The following is a 15,859-nucleotide window of genomic DNA, read 5'->3' as shown; positions in this document are numbered from 1 at the left end:
TCATATTTCTCTATTGAATTAACATTTACAAACATATCATATCTAAAAATCAAATATCTACATCTAATTAAATAATACTTATTTTTGAGGTAATAACATATTCTATTGACTATTTTTAACGGAAGAGACATGTTTAATATGGTTTACAAGAGATTCAATATTCTATGATAAGATCAAAAAGATTAAAAACACAATTTACCTGCTATATTTTATAATGTTAAAACCCATAAACATCCTGAGGTGATGTGAACACATGGAGGCTGCCATGTTGAATTCTTCACAGCCTCATTCTGGAAAGTTTGGTGGTTTACACATATTTAAAAATGGGGTGTAACAAATCTAGCATGGCTGATACACAGACAGAAACGTTTTACCTGTCATCAGGATCATTTGTCATGAGATCTTGTTTTAATCACCAAGGCCTCTGACGAATTCGGTTCCAATGTTTTTTGGTATACAACATGAATCATCAACAACAGATATTGAAAGAAGAAGATGTCCAAAAAAAGAACCTGAAAAGATAAAATCTCAACAATATACAACTAAAGAAAGGTATGTCACTTCTGTATTTGAAAACCAAGATACAGTAGAGAGAATTGATGACATCTATGGTTTTTTTTCTCTCCCAGAATGCCTCATTTCAAGATGGCTGCCCAATTAGCAGCCATCTTGAATGAGGCATTCTGGGAGAGAAAAAAACCCATTGTGTCAGCACATCTCTCCCTAAACATACAGATGGTGTGCTCAATTTAGATCCAGGTTTCTGATAGGTCAAATTATATATGCATTTTACGCAAAACCGTTCTATAAACATGCATCAACTAAAATGATGGTAATAAAATGCGTCGACTGGTTTCAGTCCTATCCGGCCGACAGCATCTCTAGAAAACTAAATCACAAGTGATTTGGGGGTAATATTACTCCTATGTTATGGGGATGACACTGTACCAGGGGGGCGGTATTTTGGGGTAATTTTACTCCTATGTTATGGGGATGACACTCTACCGGGGGGGGGGGGGGGGGGGGGGGGGGGGGGGTGTATTTGGGGTAATATTACTCCTATGTTATGGGGATGACACTGTACCAGAGGGCGGTATTTTGGGGTAATATTACTCCTATGTTATGGGTATGACACTGTACCAGGGGGGCGGTATTTTGGGGTAATATTACTCCTATGTTATGGGTATGACACTGTACCAGGGGGCGGTATTTTGGGGTAATATTACTCCTATGTTATGGGTATGACACTGTACCAGGGGGGCGGTATTTTGGGGTAATATTACTCCTATGTTATGGGGATGACACTGTACCACAAGGCGGTATTTTGGGGTAATATTACTCCTTTGTTATGGGGATGACACTGTACCAGGGGGCGGTATTTTGGGATAATATTACTCCTATATTATGGGTATGACACTGTACCAGGGGGCGGTATTTTTGGGGTAATATTACTCCTATGTTATGGGTTTGACATAACTCGAAACATCACTGATAAATATTTACATTTTAGTGGCAAAGCCACGATATAAACTAAGTAAAAAGATTTGCAGTCTATGTGAGCATAATTGACACCCAAAACGTGACGTCAATCCATGCCGCGCATGAATATATTCTCCCACCGGAACTACTTGTAACTAACATAAACAAGCATAGCTCAATGAAAAAGCCTAGGACTACGTCTTTTTTTATGTTAATTAAAAAATATCAAAAAGAAATTTTATACAATATTGTTACACAAATAATAAACAGAATTGAACAGACTGTGTTATTTCAATGCGCTTTTTTGTTTGCCAATCTGCACTTGACAAATGAATTTTGAAAAAAAAATAGTTCCATTTGTCCAACCCCATTGACGAAGTCGCTGAATATTGACATTTTTTAAGCTAACTCAATTTTAATTTTCAAAAATAACAAAAAGTAGGTCGAGAATGTAAATTTAAGCATTAAACTGTATTTTTTAGTGTCTACGGTCGATATAGATGCCAGAGCTTTGCAAACAAACGTGTCACATTGTGCTAGCGCGCAATATGACGTTTGTTTACAAAGCTCTGGCATCTATTTCGACCATAGACACCAAGTAAGACAGGTTAATCCTTAAATATTCTTACAGATCATTTGTCGACAACAGCACGATGTTTGTTTCGTAAAGATCTTAAGAATTGCCTCTGTATTCAGCGAAGAATTATAATATTGGCAAAATTTGGATATTTCAAATTATATCTTAGTATTTCTGAAAGACGCTCTCGGCTATTTGTTTGGCTCTCGTCCAAAGTGAAAAATTCAAATAAAATTGAAGTAGAGCTGAATCGTTACAAAATCATTACTACTTTTGTCAACAATCTGTCAAATTATTGGGAGTTCTATTAGGCAAGTGTTGTCACAGGTAATTGTAAAGTCGGCCACTTCTTTATATCAATCAAATAATCTTTTATCCTATATCGAAGTGTAATGCACTTGTTTATATATGTTATAATTTAATGTTTAACCATTTTATCGAATGTGACATTAGTTTTGGTGTTCAAACAGTACTTACGCTAAACTGATTGGGAAGACTGTAGTTTGGAACATCGCCATCATCACATGCTTCTGAGAAGTATCCAGACCTAGAATTTTCTAAATAAAATACATATGAGCTTACATATCATTTAACAAATGACAAGAATTAATAAAAGTGTGACTAGAATTTTGATAAATTACAGTGCATGCAGCTGCAGCACTGATGTGCCCTAAGCGAAACCCTTGACTTTACATATTTACCGTATATGTAACAGTGGTTTGTCCCATTAGTCGGCCTTATTGATCATCCCGCCCGGGACACGGCCACAATTAAATTGACGTTTCTTTTGTTTTATATTTACATGCAAAATCAACGAAAACAAGACAATAAATAAATGGTCAAAGTATGCAATGACACCACAAGTCCCCTGGGAAGTGACAATACAGTTTACCACTCGTGAGTTTGTTTGAGGTTTAGGTTGTCACTCGTGAGTTTGAGTTTGAGGTTGTCAGTCGTGAGTTTGAGGTTGAGGTTTCAGTCGTGAGGTTGAGGTTGAGGTTGTCAGTCGTGAGTTTGAGGTTGAGGTTGAGGTTGTCAGTCGTGAGTTTGTTGGACGTTACGTTGTGACTCGAGAGTTGTTGGCGTTTAAGGTTGTCAGTCGTGAGATTGAGGTTGTCAGTCGTGAAGTTGAGGTTGTCAGTCGTGAGTTTGAGGTTGAGGTTGTCAGTCCTGAGTTTGAGATTGTCAGTCGTGAGGTTGAGGTTGTCAGTCATGAGTTTGAGGTTGAGGTTGTCAGTCGTGAGTTTGAGTTTGAGGTTGTCAGTCGTGAGTTTGAGGTTAAGATTGTCAGTCGTGAATTTGAGGTTGAGGTTGTCAGTCGCGAGTTTGAGGTTGAGGTTGTCAGTCGTGAGTTTGAGTTTGAGGTTGTCAGTCGTGAGTTTGAGGTTAAGGTTGTCAGTCGTGAATTTGAGGTTGAGGTTGTCAGTCGTGAGTTTGAGGTTGTCAGTCGTGAGTTTGAGGTTGTCAGTCGTGAGTGTGAGGTTGTCAGTCGTGAATTTGAGTTTGAGGTTGTCAGTCGTGAGTTTGAGGTTAAGGTTGTCAGTCGTGAGTTTGAGTTTGAGGTTGTCAGTCGTGAGTTTGAGGTTGAGGTTGTCAGTCGTGAGTTTGAGGTTGAGGTTGTCAGTCGTGAGTTTAAGTTTGAGGTTGTCAGTCTTGAGGTTGAGGTTGTCAGTCGTGAGTTTGAGGTTGAGGTTGTCAGTCGTGAGTTTGAGGTTGAGGTTGTCAGTCGTGAGTTTGAGTTTGAGGTTGTCAGTCATGAGTTTGAGTTTGAGGTTGTCAGTCGTGAGTTTGAGGTTGTCAGTCATGAATTTGAGGTTGAGGTTGTCAGTCGTGAGTTTGAGGTTGTCAGTCGTGAGTTTGAGGTTGTCAATCGTGAGTTTGAGGTTGTCAGTCGTGAGTTTGAGGTTGTCAGTCGTGAATTTGAGGTTGAGGTTGTCAGTCGTGAGTTTGAGTTTGAGGTTGTCAGTCGTGAGTTTGATGTTGTGGTTGTCAGTCGTGAGTTTGATGTTGAGGTTGTCAGTCGTGAGTTTGAGTTGAGGTTGTCAGTCCGTGAGTTTGAGGTTGTCAGTCGTGAGTTTGAGGTTGTCAGTCGTGAATTTGAGTTTGAGGTTGTCAGTCGTGAGTTTGAGGTTGAGGTTGTCAGTCGAGAGTTTAAGTTTGAGGTTGTCAGTCGTGAGTTTGAGTTTGAGGTTGTCAGTCGTTAGTTTGAGGTTGAGGTTGTCAGTCGTGAGTTTGAGGTTGAGGTTGTCAGTCGTGAGTTTGAGTTTGAGGTTGTCAGTCGTGAGTTTGAGGTTGAGGTTGTCAGTCGTGAGTTTGAGGTTGTCAGTCGTGAGTTTGAGGTTGTCAGTCATGAATTTGAGGTTGAGGTTGTCAGTCGTGAGTTTGAGGTTGTCAGTCGTGAGTTTGAGGTTGTCAATCGTGAGTTTGAGGTTGTCAGTCGTGAGTTTGAGGTTGTCAGTCGTGAATTTGAGGTTGATGTTGTCAGTCGTGAGTTTGAGTTTGAGGTTGTCAGTCGTGAGTTTGATGTTGTGGTTGTCAGTCGTGAGTTTGATGTTGAGGTTGTCAGTCGTGAGTTTGAGTTTGAGGTTGTCAGTCGTGAGTTTGAGGTTGTCAGTCGTGAGTTTGAGGTTGTCAGTCGTGAATTTGAGTTTGAGGTTGTCAGTCGTGAGTTTGAGGTTGAGGTTGTCAGTCGAGAGTTTAAGTTTGAGGTTGTCAGTCGTGAGTTTGAGTTTGAGGTTGTCAGTCGTTAGTTTGAGGTTGAGGTTGTCAGTCGTGAGTTTGAGGTTGAGGTTGTCAGTCGTGAGTTTGAGTTTGAGGTTGTCAGTCGTGAGTTTGAGGTTGAGGTTGTCATTCGTGAGTTTGAGGTTGTCTCTCGTGAGTTTGAGGTTGAGGTTGTCAGTCGTCAGTTTGAGGTTGTCAGTCGTCAGTTTGAGTTTGAGGTTATCAGTTGTGAGTTTGAGGTTGAGGTTGTCAGTCGTGAGTTTGTAAACTGGTTTCACTTTCTATTCCCGGAGCTTTCTAGACTGTGACGTCACAGTCATACAATGTAACTGTCAAGAGGGTTATGGGGGTTATTTTTGTGAATTACAATCGATTTAAGTAGTTTTTATTGTAAAATGGAATCATGTCAGTTCAAAATAATCATTCTGAATTGGTGTCTTTATAGTATTGATAATTTAAAGCTTGTGTTTTGTTGCTAGAAATAAAAATACTATCATGGTAAAATGCTTCCACTTTCTATTCCCGGAACTTTCTAGACTGTGACGTCACAGCCATGACTGTCTTGAGTTGTACGGAGTTCTTTTGCTGTAATAGATTTAAATAGTTTTTATTGTAAAATGGAATCATATTGATTCAAAATAAACATTCTAAAACTCTGTCTTTTTAATATGCTAATTTAGCATGCTAACATGCTGTTTTAGCATGCGGATATGGTGTTTTAGCATGCTAATTTGCTGTTTTAGCATGATGATATGGTGTTTTAGCATGCTAATTTGCTATTTTTAACATGCTAACATGCTGTTTTAACATGTTAACATGCCGTTTTGACATGCTAACATTCTGTTTTAGCATGCTAACATGATGCTTTGACATGTTGATATTTGATTTAAACATATTTTTATTGTCATAAATTGTTGACAATTGGATTTTCCAACTTAGTGACGCCCTCTCCCTAGTACATAATATAAATCAATACATAATGGACAGCAGTGAATGCAATATATATATATATAAATAAAAAAAATCTATAAAGGAGAGAAGGAGAGAAAGGGAAAGATGGAAGAAAAAGAAGGGGGGGGGGGGGGGGGGGGGGGTAAAAGTCATTTTCTATGTACAAATACTCTTTTACATACACATACATATTAGCAGTAGCGATAAGTTGTAAATAGTTATCTGACATGCTGGAAAACATCGATCAATACACTTTCTTAAAACTTTGTCCGTTATGCACATTCCATGAAAAACATGTTGATATGGTGTTTTTAACATGTTAACTTGCTATTTTGACATGCTAACATGCTGTTTTTTTTTATATGTTTAAAAATTGTTAACAAACAGTGTAAAATATGCTAAAAAATAATAATAAATAAATAGTAAGAATATATAGTGAAACTTGTAATATGTTTTTGAAAAAGTTAAGTAAGAAAAATGCTAAATTTGATTAGAAATTTTGCAAAAACTGGTTAAGAATTGTGCAAAAATATTTAAAACCATTCTTCAATTACAGTTGTCTTGGAGATTCTATGATGGATACCAAAAAATAAACATGGCAGTCATTACAATAGAATTCTGATTGAAATACAAGAATTCAAATGACCCTGATGTTCTGAAAGGTGAAGTAAAAGTTTGGATCAAATCTATTTTTGGAAAAAAACCCAGTTAAAATGAATGCTCTGTTCCAAGGAAAAAGTTACCAACAAGTGTATAAAAGGAATCATCTTACGGGAAATATGTATCATTTCTATGATGTTATCAAATTCGGCATACACCATGTTAAAAAGCATTAAGTCTCAAATCAAATTTTACCTGAGGTGGAAACTGAGAAAAAGCAAAAGCTGGATATCATTGATGATTTGCATAAAAAAGAAAAAGAAAAAAAAAAAGATTATTGGGAAGTGATAAATGATGTAGATCGTACATGATTACGTGGAAAATTAGTTTGTGAAATATTTACCAAAGATTTATGTGAAGTGCAAAGAACCGATTCATTTCTTAAACAATTTGAACTGTTTGTAGCACATGAAAAGGTATAAAAAGAGTTGCAATGGATTTATTAATAAGAAAAAATATTGTCAAAAACGCAGAAAGATTTTCTGAAGAAGATATGGTATGATCCAAAACATGTGTGGATTCACTGGCCCCAAGAGGTTGTATGAGGGTATAAAAAAAGAAAGGCAATTTGAAAATAACTCTATCACAGGTCACTGCTTGGTTGCAGAATCAAGATCCTTATAGTGTTAGAAGACAAGTTAGACACAAAAAACCAAAAGTCAAAACTCCTTTGGTGAGTGTGGATTACATGTGGGATGCTGATTTAGCAGATGTCGCCAATATCAAAAACTATAATGAAGGCATCACTTTCTTACTAGTTGCTGTGGATCATTTTTCACGTTATGCTTGGGTACTACCCCTTAAAAACCACAGGCTACCACAGTGTTGGAGGCTTTCAAAAATATATTCGCAGAACGTCAGCCCATCATCATCAGATCAGATCATGGAAAAGAGTTCTTAAACAATGCATTTCAAAAGCATTGCAAAGTCATTGGGTCACCCACATTGTAAGTCATAGTGCTCATAAAGCTGCATTTGCTGAATCATTTATAGGGAAGTGAAAAATATTGTGTATAGATACTTGCATTCCAATCAAACGTTTACCTTTATCGGTGTGTTACCTGACATCATTAGAAGTTACAACAGTAGAACACACTCTGGTCTGTATGGATATGCACCCAAGGATGTAAACAATGACACACAAAGCATAATCTTTTCCAAAAGAGACCATGAACCTCCCAAGAAAAAGAAGCCACACAAATTCAACAAAGGAGATGAAGTGAGGCTCAGTTACAAAGTCCGTGAATTCCGTCGGGGATTGCATCAGAAATGGACAGATGGAATATTCATAGTCTCTCACAGATATTACAGAGGAAGTGTTCCGGTTTATAAAGTCAGATATGATGAGTGAACAGATAGAGGGGGTTTTCTTCGCTCAAGAATTACAAAAAGTCCACAAATCAAAAGAAACGAAGTGGAAAATAGAAGAAGTCTTAAAAGTTAAGAGAGTCAAAGGGAAGAAGTTAGCGTTGATTAGATGGTTAGGATGGCCAAACAAAATTGATTCCTGGATAGATTATGATGACATTGAAGTACCAATAAAAGCTATAAATAAGCTTCAAAACACCAAAATAAAGAAAAGTCATGGTAAACAAGTGTCCAGTGTCCAAATCTTTCACATGAAAATATGCCATGATAGTACACAGGAAAATGAAACATAGAAATGACATACCACTAGATACATCTTCTCTAGAAAAGTGTCTTGATGTAAAAGAAAAAACTATACCTTTCGAATCAGCAATGTACCTGAACACATGTTACCCCCAGTACCTAGAGGACATTTCTTGCCCTGGAAATATCCCTTTACCTGTATGATAGCAGGTCCCATAGGAAGTGGAAAAATAACGTTGGTTAAGAGGTTTATAGACAACATTCAACACATGATGACTCCCATACCCGATAAAATCCTGTGGTGTTATGGAGAATATCACACAATCTATGGTTTCATTGACAAAGTAGATTTTCATGAAGGTTTGCCTAATATAATGGAACTAGACACGTCTGTGAATAATTTGATTGTGATTGATGATTTGATGTCTTAAGTTAACTCTGACGTAACGTCATTATTCACCAAGAAGAGTCATGCAATATCAGCGTCATGTAAATAGTTCAGAATTTATTTTGTCAGAGTAAAAAACATAGAAACATCAGTTTAAATACTCATTACATTGTTTTGATGATAAATCCTAGAGATTCGTCACAGGTCAGGTGTTTGACTCAGCAGATGTTCCGGGAAGGACGCTACTGATGGAAGCCTACAAGGATGCTACTCTTCATCCTCATGGATATCTGTTAGTAGATTTGAAAAAAAAACACTCCTTCAGATCTCAGATTACGTACATGTATATTTCCTGGAGAGTATCAGTTTGTGTATGTCCCCTAAAAACTTATATATATATAATTATGCTTCATGAACGGTAGATGCTGTTTGACGAAGATTTCTTCATATCTGGAGAAACATTGTAAAGAATTTTTGTCAAGCTAAACCTTCTATACGCAAAGCCATTCTAGAAAAAAACAGTAAAAGTTTCATATACTGACACAATTGATTGGAAGGAATACAGTGATGAAAGTGGCTATAACACATTTTCTACACCCACTTCACGATCAACGTTACCTAGAAAAACAGTTTCAGACATGTTAAAGGAATGGAAAAAGTTTAAGCCTACAGATTAGAGCCCAGAAAAAGTATAAAAGTCGTCGAAACACTCCAGATAAATATAATAAATTGACTGACAACATCAGTGGAAACTAATTAGTTATTGTTTGGTACCAAACTGCCATCATCTATATCATCATCTGCTGTAGCATCTATTATCTCAGCATAGGTCATCCACTAGAGTCTCTGTGGGTTTCTTTGTTGAGCAGTGGTATTGGCTATCTCTACTCTGAAAAAGAAAGATGTTTTACATAACCCTTCCTACATGTAGTAAAAATTTAATGGAGTACTTTCAAGACAATTCATTAACAACTTACAAGACACGTTTGCCTCAACCTCTAGATCTCAAAGGTTCTTGGGAGATGGGTCTAGCTGAAATGCAATATCCCCCCACTCTTGGTTCAACGTACGTGAAGATGAGTTGTGGTTGGAGATGATCGTTGGTGGCAGTGACAATGTTGCTAGTGTTGAATTTGATCCTGGAGCTGCATTAAAACTTTACATTAAAAAATGGTATCACATGGAGATATGTTCAAAATTTCTACTGATAAAATTGATCAGAGGCTAACTTTGAATATATCTACTGGCTTACGTTTAAATCTCAGTCCTATGCTGTCAAAATTGTTAGGATTTGAGTATTCACGGTTTTCTGAAGGAAAATAGACTGGCAGGAACATGGCTTGCGTTCGTCAAGGTTTTTATTCCATTATGTCTACTGTCCTTTGGTTGAACCACAGATGGTGGGTGATTCCAGGGTTCCACTTGTCAGAATAGTTCCAATTGAGGATATGGCAGGACATGTCATCAGTAATGAATTCCAACCAATTCATTATGTACCATTACAACAACGTCAATTTCAAGAAATAGAAATAACGTTGAGAGACGATACAGGGAAACCCATTCCATTTGAGAGAGGAAAAGTTGTCGTCACCTTACATTTTAAGAGGCATTCTTTAGGTTCAATTTATCAGAACTAAAAGGTCTATATAATGAATTATTATAAGGTTCAACCTGGAGAAAAGCAATCAATATGAAAGCTGCTCACCAAAGTGATAGAAAGCTATTTGATAGGTATTTCTTGAATCAAGCTGGGGGAGGTGGTAGTGGAAATGTCTTCAGAGGAACAAGAATGCAGAGAGGTCATGGTATAGGAGGTCTGTTTAGAGGTGTATTTAAAACTGTTAAGCCTTTACTTCATTTTGGAATGAAGTGCATCAATTGGGAGAAAGGAGTGTGACGTGTAGGAAAACAAGCAATTGATTCTGGCATGAAATTGACTAGTGATTTGCTAAAGGGGGAAAACATCAAAACTGCAGCAAGAAAACGTGCCATTGAAGCTAGAGATCAGCTTAAGCGTAATGCAACAGCATGTTGGCATGTCAAAACAGCATGTCAGCATGCTAAAAACACCATATCAACTTGTCAAAATAGCATGTTAGCATGTCAAAACTGCATGTTAGCATGCTAAAACAGCATGTTGGCATGTACAAAAAGCATGTTAGCATGTTAAAAGCATCATATCAGCACGCTAAAACAGCAAAATTAGCATGTTAAAATAGCATTTTAGCAGGTTAAAATGGCATGTTAGCATGTAAAAACATCATATCAACATGGCAAAACAGCATGTTAGCATGCTAAAACAGCATGTTAAAATAGCAATTAAGCATGGTAAAAACACCATATCAACATGTTAAAACAGCATGTTAGCATGCTAGAACACCATATCAACATGTTAAAACAGCATGTTAGCATGTTAAAATAACATGTTAGCATGTTAAAATCGCATGTTAGCATGTCAAAACAGCATGTTAGCATGTTAAAACACCATGTTAAAAACACCATATCAGCATGCTAAAACAGCATGTTAGAAAGACAGAGTTTTAGAATGTTTATTTTGAATCAATATGATTCCATTTTACAATAAAAACTATTGAAATCTATTACAGAAAAAAGACCTCCGTACAACTCAAGACAGTTATGGCTGTGACGTCACAGTCTAAAAAGTTCCGGGAATAGAAAGTGAAAGCATTTTACCATGGTAGTATTTTTATTTCTAGCAACAAAACAAAACCTTTAAATTATCAAAATTATGAAGACATTAATTCAGAGTGATTAATTTGAACTGAGATGATTTCATTTTACAATAAAAACTAATTAATCTACGGGAATCTCCAAAAAATGACCTCCGTAACACTGAGTCAATGGTAACTTGAGCATCAACAAATCAATCTCCGTAAATCATGATAAAACAGCTTTATTCTTTAATATACTCATACATTTACAATAAACATCATATGACAAGATTAAAATTGAAAACAATAATTTAACCTTTCATTGTTTATATTGTTAAATCCCATAAACATCCTGAGCTGGTGTAAACACATGAAGGCTGCCATGTTGAATTCTTCTCAACGTCTTTCTGTAAAGTTTAGGGGTTACACATATTTAAACATTTGATGTACACAGTCAGTAACCATGAATTCAAAAAAAGGAGGGAGACAAATTTTACAAAAGTGTCAACACAGACTGAGATAATCCACATGGCAGTGGATTTAGAGATGGTAAGTAAGTTTTCATATATTTTTTTCATATTTTTCTTCTTTATTTATCACTATTGTAAAATGTTAAAAGTCAAAGATTCTATTTTCAACTTTTATTTTTTCAGACAAATACATCATCCCGGTCCAAAAACTGGAGGATGAGAAGACCCTGTCAAATTTTAATCATTTTCATGAATATTTGTTTAACTAATAAAACAAACAAAACTCAATACATGTGGATTTTTTTTTTATTTTTTAATACAATCTTCAACATACTTTTCTTCAATCTTCATCATGACTAAAATTCCAGAAGGTTTTCAACCTGAAAAGATAAAATCTCAAGAAAATTCAATTAAAAGAAAGGTACATTTGTATGTCACTTCTGTATTTGAAACAAAGATACAGAGAGAGAATTGCTGACATCTATGGGGTTTTGTTTTTCCCCTGAATGCCTATGGGGGTTCCCCCCCCCCCCCCCCCCCCCCCCCCTGAATACCTATGTTTTTTTCTCAGAATGCCTCATTCAGGATGGCTGCCAATTTTGGCAGCCATCTTGAATGAGGCATTCTGGGAAAAACATAGTGCCAGCACATCTCTATATTAATTAGATTATTAGTCGTGAGTTTGTTGGAAGTTTAGGTTATCAGTCGTGAGTTTAATGGACATTTAGGTCATCAGGCGTGAGTTTGTTGGACATTTAGGTCATCAGTCGTGAGTTCGTTGGATGATTACGTCATCAGGCGTGAGTTTGTGTGGACGTTTAGGTCATCAGTCGTGAGTTTGTGTGGACGTTAAGGTCATCAGTCGTGAGTTTGTTGGATGTTTAAGTCATCAGTCGTGAGTTTGATGGATATTTAGGTCATCAGTCGTGAGGTTGTTGGACGTTAAGGTCATCAGTCGTGAGTTTGATGGACGTTAAGGTCATCAGTCGTGAGTATGACGGACATTTAGGTCATCAGTCGTGAGTTTGATGGACATTTAGGTCATCAGTCGTGAGTTTGTTGGACGTTAAGGTCATCAGTCGTGAGTTTGATGGACATTTAGGTCATCAGTCGTGAGTTTGTTGGATGTTGAGGTTACCTTCATATTATGAATCACGGCAACGATCTGTAAACTAGGACAGGTTAACTGAACATTAATGCATGGAGCATTGTAGAACCTGTACTTTATCAAGTTGATTACCATATCTTATACTGACTAGATAGCTTATAACATATGATATATTCTATATATGATTTGTCATAAAGTTTTGTCTACTAGGGTTACTGTTTTAGAAGGATTAAAATTCAATAATCATCTTTGCGACCAGTTACGAATTATATTTAGGTCACTATTGAAGAAGTTCTTCATTGACATAAGGAATATCAGCAGTGACATAAAGAGAGGTGTCATCAGCGAATAACTTTAAATTGGCCTTTAGTATTGTCATGTATGTATTTCAAAAATAAAGAGGTCCTAGAATCGAGCCATGTGAAACACCAGCATCAACATTTAACCAATTTGATTTTCCACCATTGATAACAACTTTCTGTGGACGATTAGAAAGATAATTTTCAAACCAAACTAACAACGAATTTCGAATTCCAAAGCTGGATAATTAACAAAGAAGGCCTCTAAGCCAAAAACGATCAAAAGCTTTACTCACATCACAAAAGACACATTTCCTTACCATTATCAAAATCTAAATGTATTTCATGAATGATCACAAGCAGTTCATTGGTTATTGAATCACGGCGCCGAAATACAATCTGGGGTAACCAGACTAAACAGTAAATGTAAAATGGTGATATGGAATAAGAATGTAGTGATAGGGTGAAGAAATGGTAAATACTGAATGCAGAGAAAACCAAGTAATAATGATGGTAATAACAATTCTCAGAAAATTAGTGATGTTGGGCTCCCATCTCCAAATGCTTGTATATCTATATTACGTGAAGAGTGCCACGTATGTGAAATAAAAATAAAAGAACTTTAATTCTATTTCCGTTCATCCGGATAAAATTATGGCATTTTACATAATGTATACAGCACAAGTTCCGCATGATATAGTCTTTATGGGCCTCACTTTCCGCCTTTCTCTTGTTCTATATTGTCCAACCAGACTGCTGCTACGTAAGCATCTGATTATCATATTGAATAAAAGCTAGTCGCTGTTGCCCACATAGGGAGGATTTTAATATCCTTACAATAATTTAAAAGTGCTGTTGATATTTATGGTTTCTCAGAGGATGTATTGAAATTCCAATACAAGAAAATAATGAACCTTGAAACTTACAGTTAACAGACTGGTATTACAGAAGATGCTCTTTATTTTTTTAATTCTCTGATTCGTAGCTTACAGCGGCAATACACATTAACCAAGAAACAAATGTAAGTGAGAGTCAACTCCCCTGTACTGATTCTACTTCCGCTTCGCAGATGAACTGCACAGTCTTCCAACAACTACGAAAAACAATATTTTTGTAGGCTACTTAAACATAAACAAATAAAAGGTTGTTTTTTTCTTTCTGAATGATTGTGCGACAATCTTTTTATAGCTGAAACAAAAATAATTAATCTTTTGCCAATCATGATTTACTTTATCTGGCTAAAGAACCTTCAGGAAAGACAGAAACGCTCATGGCGACGTGCTCCTAGCGTAAGTGAGATCAGACTTTCCTGTTAGGAGGTGAGATGGTCTAGAATTCTGTGAGGTGGAGTCTATTGTTATTGTCTATCCAAAATAGGAAATTGGCATTCGCAGGTTAATACAAAGCCCCCTCCATGAACGACGATACTTTTATTGGTGACGTCTGGACGGAAAAGACAAATCTTTACTTCAAAATATGATAATGAAATGATATTTGGTGATCTAAACTTTGTTACACATCCAACTTAAGGTAAATCTTTGTTTAATTTGTGTGAGAATTTTAGTATCTCAAATAAAAACACACAAACACTCTTTAGTTGACGTAATTTTAACTAACCGTGCTAACCTGTGTTTCCACTCAGTAAATTTTGGTTTCGGCATCAGCGATTGTCATTATTACATTAGCATGATAATTAGCTCCTAAACCATCAAAGGCTAAATGTCAAGGTAGCAGTTATAAAAAAAAATGCCAAAGCAAGTTTTAATAACGATTTAAGTAATGCATCTTTTAATGTAGTTTTTTAACATTTGATGTTGTTGATGATGTTTATTGGGCCCATGAGTGTATGCTAAAAGATGTAGTTGATGAACATCTACCAATTAAAGAGAAAAAAATCCAAAAGTAAACAGGCCTCCTTTTTGCCAAAAGTGTACTTAGAAAAGGCATTTACACGAAGCGTATTTTTGTTATCACAAATCCAAGTCAACAATCACCTTTTCGAACATTGTAGCACAGGCTCTAGCAAATTTTTGTCTGTTGTTTTTTGCGTGTTAGCTTTAATATCCTGTTCTTATTTTGTTTGTCGTAATGATAGCTTTGCAGAGGTAATGTTCACATCCTATACGACACTAAATAAAAATCGTATATTGTATCTTCCTCGAAATATCCCTTCTTTCATTTTCTAGGTAGTTCTCGTATCAAGTTGGTCGGCATCGGCAAAGTTAATGAATCCTGTTTTGGTCAGTTTGTCGTTTTACAGTGTCTGCAGCCTTTTATCTTTATGGTAGATGATAGCTTGCTTTTACGCGCTTTTAACTGATATAACATTTGACAACGCCACTTAAATTATAAAAAAAAAAAAATGATATCGATTGCTCAAAAATGGATGCGTTACACCTTAGTGTCATCTCATTGTACAGATTTTAATACAGTTGAATATGATTAGAAATTGTAAATATATTTTAACTAAGGCTTTCTTTTTATTTTCGTTTTATTTTTAGATGAATATTTTCTAGTGAATTAAAATAATTTTATTAAATAATATCATTAAAGAACACTGTTTTAGAATAAATTCAAAGTTTAAGTGTGCAAAATAGTAGAGTTATCCGGTTGAGGTAAATAACTATCTCTAGCATCAAAGAGGCGTGAGTGAAAACTTGATTGTATGTATAGTATGAATGGTATCTGTCTGTATCTAATTATACAAGTATACATATAATGTAACTAACGGATTTGTTTGTTTGTTTTTGTTTAACGTCCTATTAACAGCCAGGGTCATTTAAGGACGTGCCAGGTTTTGGAGGTGGAGGAAAGCCGGAGTACCCGGAGAAAAACCACCGGCCAACGGTCAGTACCTGGCAACTGCCCCTACGTAGGTTTCGAACTCGCAACCCAGTGGTGGAGGGCTAGTGATAAAGTGTCG

At 36.2% G+C, this 15,859-nt stretch overlaps 1 protein-coding gene across 1 annotated transcript; it reads left to right on the top strand.

Annotated features, from left to right (window-relative positions):
* The first annotated feature begins 253 nt into the window (after positions 1-253).
* Positions 254-11,063, top strand: LOC117329943 (TSK-associating protein 1-like). The gene is made up of 6 exons (XM_033888175.1): positions 254-297; positions 3,036-4,221; positions 4,261-4,767; positions 4,807-5,040; positions 8,579-8,679; positions 10,994-11,063. The coding sequence occupies exons 1-6, from the start codon at positions 254-256 to the stop codon at positions 11,061-11,063; spliced, it is 2,142 nt and encodes a 713-aa protein (XP_033744066.1).
* Positions 11,064-15,859: the final 4,796 nt, after the last annotated feature.

The sequence above is a fragment of the Pecten maximus genome, chromosome 6, assembly GCF_902652985.1.
Source record: "Pecten maximus chromosome 6, xPecMax1.1, whole genome shotgun sequence".
Taxonomy (NCBI): Eukaryota; Metazoa; Mollusca; class Bivalvia; order Pectinida; family Pectinidae; genus Pecten; species Pecten maximus.
The sequence above is the reverse complement of the archived record's forward strand: the minus strand, read 5'-3'. Positions and strand labels throughout refer to the sequence as shown.